This window comes from Podarcis filfolensis, assembly GCF_964270895.1.
Source record: "Podarcis filfolensis genome assembly, chromosome: 1".
NCBI classification, from domain to species: domain Eukaryota; kingdom Metazoa; phylum Chordata; class Lepidosauria; order Squamata; family Lacertidae; genus Podarcis; species Podarcis filfolensis.
Window position 1 is genome coordinate 88,335,893 of NC_139604.1, and position 13,524 is coordinate 88,349,416.

The window sequence follows — 13,524 nt, forward strand, 5'->3', positions numbered from 1 at the left end:
ATGATTGTGGCAATACCATAGACAAGCAATAGTACTGAACCTCTTGATATACTGCCATTTACTGCTTTCATCTTGTAGTCTCCCTTTGAATTTCTTTTGTTCAAGAATGGATTCGATTGTGGTAGAGCTTTGAGCACCATTGCTAGGGCTGCAGTTCAAAGCAGTTCCAAAGTTACTGAGATTTCTAGATAAATGAATTTAGTATGGAAAATGACTAATTTGGGGATATCTCCTTGTAGGTGTGGATCGAAGCACAGTCCTCAAAAACTTGCTTGGTTTTGGCTCCTTGTTTTGCAGACGTGGCTCGCATGGGAGCAGGTAAAAAAAATCTGTTCCATTCCAGATAAGAAAAATACTTCTGTCCTAATTTGAGAAATTTTGTAGCACCCAATGAAGTTTGAGAATTGCTGCTGTTTTAGTAATTACAAAAAAAATCAGAAGGCTATTAAAGAAGGCTTTGGCTATGACCAGGCATAGGCAAACTCGGCACTCCAGATGTTTTGGGACTACAACTCCCATGATCCCTAGCTAACAGGACCAGTGGTCAGGGATGATGGGAATTGTAATCTCAAAACATCTGGAGGGCTGAGTTTGCCTATGCCTGGCTATGACTGTAACATTATGCTCTTCTTCAATTAGTTTGATAGTGCAAGTCCTGTTGATATTCTGAATCGATAGGCCACAATGCAAAATAGCTAGCTCTGTTCAAATAGCAAAATGATGCATATAATGATGCTTTCTTTTCAATTCTTGCAAAACGCCAGTGGCAGTTCTAAGTTTTTGATGTTCCTGCCCTTGTTCATTGAAAGGCAGACTGACTTGCAGAACTTACACAGATATAGATTCTGTCATGGGGATAAAGTGATAAGAAAATCCTCTGCTTCGTTTCTGTGTGCTAAGTAGCTGGCATAGTCATAGGAGTTGACTCAGTAAGAAAGTTGGCAGTCTTACTGAACCAGTGGGCAAAAACATTCTTTTAGATTTGGCAATGCCCCCCGCCAAAAGCACCACCCTCCAGCTCTCTGCAAGGTTCCCATAAATTGTTCCCTTAGATTGTAGCTGTCATTTTTTAAACTAATTGATCCAAATATTTAGTTTATAAGTACTGGCAAGTAAAAGGTGTTGGCTGAATGCCTGTCTATTTGAAATTAGTCTATTTGAGCAGGACGTATCAAAGTAGACTGGAAAATAAATTGCAATCTCTCCCCAGCTCCTAAAAGCTTTAAAACATCTAAAATGTCTACAAAAAGCGCTCACTAGATATACCGTACTTTTCTGTGTATAAGACTAGGGTTTTTTTACTCTAAAATAATGTTAAAAACGGGGGTCGTCTTCCCCCATTTTCATAAATTTGAGTCCCCCAAAATAGGGGGATACACGGGGGGGGGGGGTTATACACGGGAAAATATGGTATTTTATTTGCATACCTATTCTAATACATATCATTCCAATTTCTTTTCTCTTTCTCCTCCAATCATTCTAGAAAACAGTTCCAGAAGCTCTCCAGAGAGAAACTGAGTTCTTGCTTCTCCTAGAAGAACTAGAAAAGGATGTCTCACATGCTGTTCTAAAGGTGTGATTGCTTCTTGAGGGTGAACTTGGTTCAACAGGCGTTACATTTAATGTTGCTCTTATGTGTGCAAAGCTTGTGTATGAACAGCGAATTCAGCTGAGCAGTACAGCCCTGAGATAATTCCAACTCCTGGAATTCATATGAAATGTGGGGTGATCCAGGAGTTAGCTGGCTGTGATTCAGATGAGCAGTCACCACTTCAGTTGTTAGTCCGAATCCATGCCTATTTAAGTGAACTTTGTGTGGCTTGTTAAAAAAATATAACCTATGTTACCTAGTTTTCTTGAGTGTTTTGATTGCCATCTCTATGGATGTTTGCCAGCGAGGCTTCCCCCTTATGCTTAAGTTTATTGCCAGTCAGCTCCAGCCTTCTGAAGATGACTGATTATTGGGAATGTCATTGATCCCTTCAAGGGGAACAGTCATACTTTGGATGCATTAATTTGGGGAAGGGCCAAGCTGAGTTGGAGAGCACATGATTTTCATGCAAAAGGCCCCAGGTTCAAATGCCGGCAGCTCTAGGAAGGGTTGGGAAAGAATCCTGCTTGAAACTCTGGAGTCTGTGTGGGTTGTACCAAGCTTGATGGACCAGTGGTCTGACTTGGTATAAAATATATTCCTATGTTACGATTTTATCTTATCGCTTTGTCACCTCTCTTGGGAAGGTTGATGGATGGTTGTTTGTTTTTAACCTAATATGTCGGATTCTGGACCTCCCAACATAAAACATAAACAACAGTTGGGGAACTGCCTGCCTTTGTGTAGTAAAATTGTTAGGCCCACGTCAATTCCAGAAAAGTTGTTCAGTTTTAAGGTCCATAATGAAGTATTGTTCAGACTGCTAGTGGATCTGCATAGCTCTGTCTTCTAGTCCCAAAGGTCTAGGTAATAGGAAAAGTTCTGAGTCTTAGTGTCAAACTCTTAGGCTTCTCAGTTTTTCTCTAAGTGCTTTGCTTTCGGTTCTGGACTGGATATCGCCAACCTGAGATCAAATACCAAATGGTTCAACTGATTTAATTTTTTCAGGAACACTGTTTATGAGTTCTACTTGTTTTAAGAGGTCACCAGTTTATTTTTGATATTATTGCATCCTATATTACCACATCATTCTACTTGTGTAAAAAACTTCATTAAAGAAAATGAAAGTTTGTGGAAGAGAAAGGTGCTCTAGGATCATGTGTCATGATTAACAAAATGCAGTCAGAAACTCATGTGACTCAGACATCTGTAACCAGCTACATAATGGCTGTGGTGAGAAACCCCTTAAATAGGACTGAAAGAAGAAGAGAAAACCATGCGGCTTTCTGTACAAGATGCAGCTGGTTTAGCTTCCCTTTGAAAATGTAACTAGCTTTTGATAAGTCTTTCTGAAACCTTTACTTCATGATTTAAAGCTGATAACTACTGCTTTGATTTTAAAGTGCTCCCTGGCCTACTCTTTAGGTGTAGAATAAATTTACAAGAGAGGCTAGGTAAAGGTAAAGGGACCCCTGACCATTAGGTCCAGTCGTGGCCGACTCTGGGGTTGTGGTGCTCATTTCGCTTTATTGGCCAAGGGAGCCGGCGTCGCGGGGATTCGAACCACCAACCTTCTGATCGGCAAGTCCTAGGCTCTATGGTTTAACCCACAGCGCCACCCGCGTCCCACAAGAGAGGCTAGCACATGTGAAAATATTTTGATAATGAAATGCTTGATGCTCATTCTGCCCTTTACTTGTTTAACAGTCATGTTCATAAATTTTCTTGCAAAGAAGCTATTTCCTTGCAAAAATGACGGAAATCTAACCAGAGTGTGACAAGTGGGATAGAGTGTCTCTGATTGGGAGTGGGGGTTATAGTAACCTGATAATTCACCATTATCAGCAGCAGCAGCATGGGGAGAAAGGGAATTTCTCCACTCCAGGGGTGGGGAATCTTTGGCCCTCTAATTGCTGGACAGCATCACCATCCCATCATTTATTTCTCCTCTTGTGTCTGTCAATTTTGCATCTTCTTGCTGATTTCTTTTCAATAGCTATAAGCATTAATAGTGTTTGCAGTTCTTGTTCTTTGACCTAGATAGCAGACAATGGCCCAGTTCACACAGGAGAATTAAAAAGATCCTCGCTGTGGCCCGACATCTCTGCTTCTCTGTAGTAGCTATTGGTTCTACAGTCATCTAGTGAACCTAATTCCAGTCTTCTCTCTGTTTTTTCACCATCAGCTCATTCATTCTCTGCCACTTAGGGGATACTTCTTATAGCACCAGAGAGGAGCAAGGAAGCCTCAGGGACCCAGCAACATCATTTCTCCTCTGGTGCTACATGAAGAATCCTTGTAACTGCAGTATGCAGATAGAGTTGGAATGGGGCTGTCCAGCGCAGATGTTTAACTATGTTTGGGGCTCTCTTAGACCCCCAGTGTAAACTGGGCCAATGCTGTTGACGGTTCCTCCATATTTTATATATCTGCTTACCTCTTTACGTCTCTCAGTTGTATTTGTGGAAAGAATCTTCTGTTAATCCAGCTATTTCCCCAGGAACTATATGAAGCTTTTGGAAACAGGCATGGGCCAAATAGGAAGCCGAGAGATGGAGCCGTGCAGCTGTTCAGTGCCGAGGTGTTCTCTGCTCTCCGAAAGATGCTGTTGCAGGCTCCTCGGAAGCTGCAAGCCATCTTGGAGCTTCTCCAGAGAGATTCTGCCGAGCAGAGCTCTTCGCTCTCACACAGCGGCTCTCCACAACACATCTTCGTTGACTTTCTCTGGGAGTCCCTAAAATATTTGAAGCGACTCCAGCTAAATCCAGAGTTGTTGGAATCTAGTGGGAGCGAGGCCGTGGATGAAATTTATCATGCCCTTGGCATGTTGAATTTGGAGGTGGAGAATCAGACTGGAGAGTTACGGCTTCTCTGCCGAGAACTTCTGGATGCCTGTTGGGCTGAGCGGAGCCCGCTGAAAGAAGAGAGGCTGCTTGGCTGTCTGCTCAGGAAAGACAGCCATGCCTTGCTCAATCTGTTCAGCAGTGTATTCATTGAGAAGATGAGAGAGAAGCTGCTGGGACTGAAGTTACCTGGCAAAGGTTTGTTTAAATTTGCATGTCTCTTTGCTGTGCAATGATAACTGTTGGCTTAGTTTAACCAGGAGATAATTGGTGACTGTAGCTAAAATGTATAGAGAGCCTGCCCATCTTGGTGCTATTCTGTGTCTTAACTATATGTGAAATTAACCCAACTTATGGGTGTTTCAGGTACATCTGAACAGCTGGATGTAGAGCGGGCAGTGATGGCATTGTTCTTGGATCGTGAACACGCTCCTTCTTGGAAAGCTGCCTATTTCTACTGCCTGAGCAGCAACAAGCACTTTTTGGAACAAATTCTGGTAAATCACTTATGAGACATTCACATAGGAGTTGAGTAATGGATCATGTGGCTGCCATTGTTTCTGAGTTAGGCAAAGAACTTTGTGAACTCACTACCAGCTTTATTATCAAGATCTTTGGCAAATGTGCTGCAGTTTTAGTACCTTAATAGTTAAGTCAGTGAACTGCAAACTAGAACTCTATGTGCTTCATGTAGATGCTTACTCTGATTAATGGTGTAACTTAGGTATTTCTTTCTTGGATTTGTTTATTTTTGAAGGTGGGCTTACCTATCTAAATCAAGGGGCTTGCTACGGGTAACACCCTTCATATGTTATGAAATGGTGCCTTTGAAAAGGTCTGAAACAAGAGTGTAAATAGTGTATAAAGGTGAATGGGATTTAAGTGAGTTGAAGCACTTAATATAGATATTAGCATCTGCTTCTGTGGAGTCAGGCTGAACGTTCACTGTAAGTACTGTCCAACCCAATTGACAATAGCTAGCTCTCTGAGATCTCAATAAAGGGTCTTTGTACCCAAGATGCTCTCGATTGAACATGGAACCTTAACACATACAAGGCATGCATTCTTCATAGCCTTAGTCCCTTTGAATTGTTCCATGCCCAGTACAGGTTTTGGATCATTATGCTAGAATGATTTGTGTCTACATAAAATCCTGAAGGAGTCATTTGGAACTAAGAGAGAGGGGTGGTAATAGCATATGTTATCCATACATTTTCCAGGGGCTACTTCCCTACAGGCCAGAGGAACAGAACATGAACAATTTCTTAGAACTGTTTTTAACATTTGCAAATTTAACTTTGCAATTTTAACTCTGCTTCCCACTCAGGCATTCCACAGTCTTAAAACAAACAAGTGGTTCTTTTCTCTAGGGTACAGCATTAACTTTATTGAAAAGGGAAGACTTCTCCAGCCTCAACAGTTTACTACAGCAAGAATTCAGCCACCTCAGTCGCCTCCTGATATTGTTAGGGTGGACTCAGTGTCACAGTTTAGAGTCGGCAAAAATGCTTCTGTGGACTCTTCACAAATCTCAGGTACGTCAGGCCTTATCAAGCCTGTGAGGGGAAGGCACAATGTTTTTCCTTGCTTTGATTCCAGTCAGTTTCTTAAGAAGAGGAATTGGAGGGCTTTTTTGCTTTGAATGGATGCAAACCTATTTCTTTTTAACAGGGTCTCCACAATGACTCAGTATTAAAAGACTTCTGTGATGGACTGTGTGCCCAAGTGGAAGTTCTTGAATGGTGTATTCAACAGAATAGGTAACAGCATGGTGGTGGTGGGGAAACCTGTTGAGAATTATGCACAATGGCTGGAGAAAGCATAAAATTCATTTGATATACACATGTTCTGCGAGGATGGATGTACACATCATGGTTGATGTCCATGAGGCCTGGGGAATGTGTGCAATGGCCACTTGCTGCACACATTAAGCACTCAACTGACATTCCCCTTAACAGGTACATAAAAGACTTCATGCAGACAAATCTGAATCAGAGTGTTGTGAAGCCTTCTCTTGACAAAATGTGCACTTACAAGCTAATCTTGCTGCCATTGAAACTAGGCTTCTTTTCTCCTGCAGTAATATTATCCCAGAGAAGGTTCTTCTGCAGCACTTGCACAGTTTGGAGTCCCACACATCCCTTTACTTTCTGCACCATCTTACTAATCTTGTGGCCCTGAACGAAGAAGCTGTCACTGAACTTCTTCAGGCAATTCCAGCCAGGGACACTGAAGAAGCTCCTGGTAAATGGGGGTGGGGGGAGGGGAGAGATGGCTGTAGATATAACCAAGTGTCCATCTAACCTGTTTGTTGGATACACTATTGTTTATCATGGCAAGGAGGGCTTTGCTAGCATTTTCTTTTGAGTTTCTAAGAATCTTGGCTTAGTGTTGCCTACGAACCAGAGACTGTGGTTTGAAAGAAAACTATGGTCAGTTAAAGAAGCCAGCTTCATAGCACATAGTTTGATGTTGGCTTGTTTAGAAACTAACCAGAGATTGGTTCCTACAGAATGTTAGGCCATGATTCTTTGAAACTGAAAGCAAATCATGAACTGGTGTGCGTGGTTTTTTAGGTGATATTAATAGCCATTGTATATGGGGATGAGACCGATGGGGACTGTGGCACGCGGGGAGGTGAACTGCAAGCCTTTGTTCCTGCTGTGGTCCTAATTGGAACCATGTGTGTGTGTTTACTGTTTCGGGGGGGGGGGGTCTCCCACTGGTACAATTCAAAACTCTCTTCTCATTGTGAAATGAAGGTATAGACAGAGACAATTTCTGTTGGGGCTGCAGTGAAGATAAAAGGTTAAAGCCCACATCCACTCACAGTACAGCCCCAACCTGTTTCTCTATTTTTACTTCTCTTCCACACACACACACACACACACACACACACACACAACCCCATGTGCTACACCAGTTGTTGGTCTGCAGCTTCTCTAACCTTGTTTGGGGTTGGGTGGGAGCACTGATTCCAGGCTCTGGAAACAACGGAAATGTTAATAACTTCCCTACAGCTGAGCAAACTCAACTTTCCATTTCCCATTTCCCACTTTCTCTTTCTTTTTTTAGATTCAACGGTGATGGCAGCTTCCAGTCATTTGAGCCTGCGTCGCAATCTCATTCTTTTCCAGGCATTTTGTGCCATGAAATATGCCATATACGCCCTCTGTGTCAATGCACACAAAGATTCACACTGCAAAGACTGCAGGAACTTTTTTGTCAATGGCCTCCCTGAGGAGATTCCTGGCGAATGCAGATCTGCAGATCAGCCCCTTTGCCCAGGTCTGGTAGCTTCTACATACCTTGTAACAAAAGTCATTGTTGTTTTTTATTCGGTGTTCATCTACTTTTTTCTGCAGAACAAGAAACACCTGAATAGTTTTCTTCCCCAGAACTGTAATGCTGGTGCAGCAAGAGAGGTTGCAATTTGCTGTGCCATCATTTCACCATGACCGGTTGGGATGGTGTGCTTTCGTTCCTTTGCCCCATCAATTTCTTTGGCAGTGATCTCTCCACCAGCCCAGACTTCGTAGGGGAAAGGTGGGATTTATGGAAGGAGATGATCACCAAGTAAGGATTTATGGGTAAAGGTGTGGAAAGGAGTCCATAGGATCAGTAAGTGATTTCTAGAGGTGTAGGGCAGTGATGGCCAAACTTGGCCCTCCAGCTGTTTTGGGACTACAATTCCCATCATCCCTGACCATTTAGCTAGGGATGATGGGAGGTGTAGTCCCAAAACAGCTGGAGGGCCAAGTTTGGCCATCGCTGGTGTAGGGTGAGCCAAAGTAGCAAGGCATTGCCCCAGAGGTTTAGCTCTTTGGGTACCACACTCTGGCCCACTAAGCTGTAAGCCTTTATGGAGGGGCAGGTGCCACATGCACTTCTCTTTCTTCCACCCTCCCTAAAGCCATTCATTGCTGCTACAAGGAGACTTTATGAGTGCACAAACTGGAATAGGTGGACCATAACGTATAGGGAAGTATTACAACATATTTCCCCCTTTTTTTTATCCCTTTACAGTTACATAAAAATCCTTTTCAAGCTGAGGGAAAGTTCACATTGGCAATTGCAATCATATGTGGAAGGTTTGGGTATACCCATGGGCTGATTTGTGGAGGCCTTGTGCTGAGAATTCACCCTTACTGTAGGAGCAATACGTCTTTTTTATTTTTACAAGTGTGTAAAATAGCACAATAGCTGTTGCACAAGGTCAAAATGTTAACTGTTTTCCTGATAAGCTGTGAATTGAATTATTTAATATGGGCTCACAGTTGAGGATAGCATTTGGGTTTTATTTATAGATTGAGTTAAACATGAATCCATAGACTCCTTCTTTTTGACTCCCTTGTCCTAGTGCTGCTAGTCTAATTCTGTACCCTGCTTCTATTATCTGGATGAGATGGGCTAATGTGTCAGGGCAAGAGCTGTAGCTTAGTGGTAAAGCACATGACTTGCATGCAGAAGATACCGGGTTCAATCCCCCGAGTCTCTAGGGCTGGAAAGGACCCTCTCCCTGAAAACCCTGGAGAGCTGCTGCCAGTCACTGACTTAGACGCATCGACTCTCTGACTTGGTGTAAGGCACAGCCTGCATTCTGTTTTTGGAAATGGCCAGTGCTGCCTAAGTGATGTTGAATGTCCGACTAAATGCTACCTTCTTTATTCTGTGGCTGTATCAAAACCCTCAGGAGAGTTTTTAAGCTGGGGGCATTTAAGACAGGTGGGTGGGATATGAATGTTGTCTAATTTTCAGGTGCATTTATATTCTGCATATTCAGCAGGCAAACATTAAAGTCAGAAGCTTTTCCCCCTCTTGAGTTTTGTTTTTGTAAACAATATAAAAGTTTATCGTACATATTCTTTTTATATGGAGTTAGAAATAAATGATATTTATACTGGATATTGGCATGCCTACAGAGGTTTGTTAGGTAAAGAGGTTTTTATATATTCTGCACCATCTGTGTGTCTATGTTGCTTTGCAAAGAACAGAGATGATAGGTTCCTACCCCAAAGAACTTACAAGGGGGTACGTGTAGGGGTTTCCTAGGGAAGTCATAAAATGTGATGGGGGAGAAGGTAGAAAGGGTAGAAGAAAGTGCTGGAGGAGGAAGAAGTGGGAGGAGACAGGGCTAGAGAGGTCAGGGTGCATGACTTCCATAGTTACCTTTATCTTGAGCATCTAGTCCTTGAATGAGGAGAACAGGGGAAATAGTAAATCTGTTTCTAATGTTTTGTTTTCCCAAATGCAGATTATGCAGGTCTCTTTGCTCAGTATCTTGCCAAGTGCCAGCAGTTTTTAAGGACTGTCCCTGTTCCTCTACGCCTGGAACTCCTGGAGAACATCTTCTCCTTGCTCTTTGTCTCCTACAGTGACCTCTGCAGTGATGATCCCCACGAGGAGGACAACACAGAAGAGTCTGTCCTCGAGAAAAAGAACTGTGCCGTCAGGAGGCTTGAGCGTTGTGCTAGCCAAGGCTCTTCCACCTCGGCGAGTCCACAGCACTCGGCAGAGCCCGGAAGGAGACCTGAGACAGGCACTGCCTACGGTATATCTCACGAGCATCTCAGCATCCCAAAGCTGCAAGATTTGCAGTCAGATAGTAACAAACGTGAGTCCTTCAGCTGGAGCCATCTGGATTTGAAGCATTTCGTCCGTGACACCTCTGGGTTTTTAGCGGATGATGTAGCAATGGAGATCATTCTCAACATGCTCCAGGACCATCTGAAAGAAATGGAGGGCTCTTCCCCCTGGGACTCGAAGCATGTGGCTCAGGAAGAGCTTGCACTGCTGGACTGCTTGAATGTGTCTGTTAACAGAGACGGCTTTGGTTGTCGTGTGCAGCTGCTCTCCAAGTACCTCTCTGAAGCTCAGTGGCGGCACAAAATAGTGCTCAGCAACAGAAATGCAGGTAAGGGGTTCCAAGTGGTTTACTACTTCAGTGGCGCTTTGAAATGGAAAAGCAAGCAGCAAGAATCTTCATACCGTCAAGGAGCCAGGGAAGAAATAGAGCACATGTTCATGGCTCCATGGGTCAGATCCTTATTAGGATGTGCCTTGAGAGGGGTGGGTGGGGCCAGTTTGACAGGTGGGCAGGGCCAGCATCTCACAGGCAGCAAGATGCCTATAATGAAGGCCCCTGCCTTTGTTATAGCAGCTGTTTCAAAAGGCAGCACTTGCAACGCCTCTTTTGGCAAAGCCCTTACCCACACCTGACTTAATGTATGACTCTGGGGCTAGGACAGGTGGATGTGGTTTGCCCAAAATGGTTTCACCGGCCGAAGTCAAACGTAACCATCATTATTTTTGATGGTTGTCCCTAATTCTAGGCAGCTTACTGTGAGACTGCACTAGAAGGTGCTTCTCTGTTGTCAGTAAGCCCATTCCAGTGTTTCCCAGTGCTCTTTTTAGCTTATCTGCCACAAATTCTCACCGTTCAGGTCCCTTCGTAAATTCCCTGAGCTCTGCAAAACGTAGCTCTTATTGCCCATCCAGAAGTAAAATGTGTCAGTTTACACGGGGTTATCAATCTGGTCCCTACCGCCCACTAGTGGGTGTTTCAGGATTGTTGGTGGGCGGTAGGGGGTTCTACAGCACCAGCTGAATCCTCCTTCCATCGAGCACTGGTGGGCGGTAAGGAAATATTACCATCAGGAAAGATGCATTAGTGGGCGGTAGGTATAAAAAGGTTGACTACCCCTGGTTTACACAACAGCTTCAATGTTGTGGCTAGAACTTAAAACTCAATCATTTAATGGTTTTATACTTGAAGGAGAACTTGGGTTTTATTCAGTGTGTTAAGCTCAGAACATGTGAGATGGCAGCTTCTACCTTCTACTTGCATGGTTACTTTATGCTGTCATTGTTTGCATTGAATGTGTGCTGGGACTGAAATAAATAATGGAGTCACAATGCAGTAGCTGACTGTTGCTCTTCTAGGAGGTCAACGTGTTCCCAGTAAAACATGTGGAAACTTAACCAGGGGGTCCAGCTCAAAGAGGAGGCACAGCCCATCTCAAAGGCCAAAGCCAGGTGAGGTGAAGAAAATATAAGAAAACCTGCTCCCCTCTTTCAGAACTTCATGTCTGTGATCGTGGGGATTTGTGGGGCTGTGACCCATCCTGGTCTACAACTAGAGCCCTGAATCAGATATCATTATAATAAAAAAAAGCAGACTGATTTTTCTTTTGTTGAAAAAAGAAAAAGCACTCTGTATATATATATATATATATATATATACATATATATATATGCTGGAGAAGACTCTTGAGAGTCCCATGGACTGCAAGAAGATCAAATGCATCCATTCTTAATGAAATCAGCCCTGAGTGCTCACTGGAAGGACAGATCGTGAAGCTGAGGCTCCAGTACTTTGGCCACCTCATGAGAAGAGAAGACTCCCTGGAGAAGACACTGATGCTGGGAAAGATGGAGGGCACAAGGAGAAGGGGGCGACAGAGGATGAGATGGTTGGATAGTGTTTTCGAGGTTACCAGCATGAGTTTGACTAAACTGCGGGAGGTAGTGGAGGACAGAGGTGCCTGGCGTGCTCTGGTCCATGGGGTCACGAAGAGTCGGACACGACTAAACGACTAAACAACAACAACAACAATATATATAAAAATAAAAGAAAAATCCGTTATTTATTGGAATGTTTATGTGAATTTTATGGAAATTTAATAAAATATATCTTTAAAATATATATTAAAAAAACAGACTGTATAACTTTCAGTGCTCACGTTAGACTTGGGGCCAAATAAAAACAAGTATCCCTGTGTTGTAAGTGCTAGTCAGTGTCCTCTATGTGAGAGAGAAGCCCCTCTGAGGCTCCCTCCCCAAGGCTTGATAAGCTATTCTTTTAACAATGATGAATGGCCAAACAAGCATATCAATGTTACTGGCTTCTCTCTTTCCATCATTCCCATGGAACCTAGAATAAAATGTTCTCAATTGCTTTGTGTGGCCAAAGTGTGTTTTGCAAACTGCTTGTTTTCTTCTTCAGGTCAGAAGAAGGGAACCTCAGACCCATCACTGGCAAGCACAAGCAGTGAGTTAAGTCTCACCAGCACATCAGGTACAGGGCATCTTCCTTGGTCGCACTGCCGTGCTTCGCTTGCCATGAAATGCCCCTCCATGGTGGCATGACTACTGCCTGCTCATATGTCTTTCAAGAGCCAGGAGAAGAGGGTGGCAATGCGAGAATGGGCCTTTTCTGCAGTGGTTCCCCATTTGTGGAATGCTCCTCAGGGAGGCTCACGTGGCACCTTCACTACATATCTTTAGGTGCTAGGCAAAAATTGTTTTTCTATAACCAAGCCTTTGGCTGATTAAGCAATGTATGGCCTATTAATTTGTGTTTGTAGGAGGGGATTAATATTCTTTGTTGTTGTTATATGCATTTTGTGTTTTCACCTTTGTGTTGTAAACCACCCTCAAAAGAAGCACAGTATATTAATAATAATAGAAGATATTCTTTATTTTCTCCTCTGAAATTCTGCTGAAGTGTTAATTTTTATTCTGTTGCAGCAATATAATTTTAAAGGGTTTTATTATTAATTTCTTTATCAACTGATGGCCACCCTGGTTAAAAATGCTGAAGGGCAGCACATACATGAACATTTTAAACTTAATTAACTAATTAAAAACCTCTTGAATGTTCTGCAATTACCCCAAAACAGCAGGAGTTGGCACTGATTGCTTACTTTGTGTACATCTTCCCCAGTTCAGAATCAATAGTGATTACCTGATAACTGTTACATCTCCCTCCCTCCACCTTCCCTCCATTTTTAGATGGAAGTGAGAGTTCACTAACTGGCTGCAGTGATGTAGAATACAGGATAAAGCCTCAACAGAACTCCCTCATCCCAATGATGCTTTCCCCACCTGAATCTCTTCTTGTTGCCTGTATCTTGAGGGGTAACTACATAGAAGCTCATCAGGTAACTCAATAGCCACTGTGGGGTGTTTGTTTTGAAAGTAGCTGGTTTCTCCTGGATGTTATCGTGCATCCATTATATGTCCAGAGCAGCCATGGGATTAATCTCCCATGGTTTCTAGCTATTCTGTGCCCATTCTGCATACTGACCC

General features: G+C 43.1%; 1 protein-coding gene across 5 annotated transcripts in view; it reads left to right on the top strand.

Annotated features, from left to right (window-relative positions):
• ZFYVE26 (zinc finger FYVE-type containing 26) overlaps nucleotides 1–13,524 on the top strand; it is a 54,377-nt gene that overhangs the window by 3,126 nt on the left and 37,727 nt on the right. For 4 of the 5 annotated variants that reach the window (XM_083603666.1, XM_083603668.1, XM_083603667.1 and 1 more), the window contains exons 3-14: nucleotides 240–318; nucleotides 1,484–1,573; nucleotides 4,092–4,632; nucleotides 4,801–4,931; nucleotides 5,805–5,969; nucleotides 6,106–6,194; nucleotides 6,515–6,678; nucleotides 7,510–7,722; nucleotides 9,689–10,348; nucleotides 11,377–11,469; nucleotides 12,440–12,511; nucleotides 13,228–13,376. In XM_083603666.1, the coding sequence (XP_083459792.1) occupies nucleotides 240–318; nucleotides 1,484–1,573; nucleotides 4,092–4,632; nucleotides 4,801–4,931; nucleotides 5,805–5,969; nucleotides 6,106–6,194; nucleotides 6,515–6,678; nucleotides 7,510–7,722; nucleotides 9,689–10,348; nucleotides 11,377–11,469; nucleotides 12,440–12,511; nucleotides 13,228–13,376 (2,446 nt within the window). The remainder of the gene's footprint in view (nucleotides 1–239; nucleotides 319–1,483; nucleotides 1,574–4,091; nucleotides 4,633–4,800; nucleotides 4,932–5,804; nucleotides 5,970–6,105; nucleotides 6,195–6,514; nucleotides 6,679–7,509; nucleotides 7,723–9,688; nucleotides 10,349–11,376; nucleotides 11,470–12,439; nucleotides 12,512–13,227; nucleotides 13,377–13,524) is intronic. The other variant, XM_083603670.1, reaches the window with a different exon arrangement.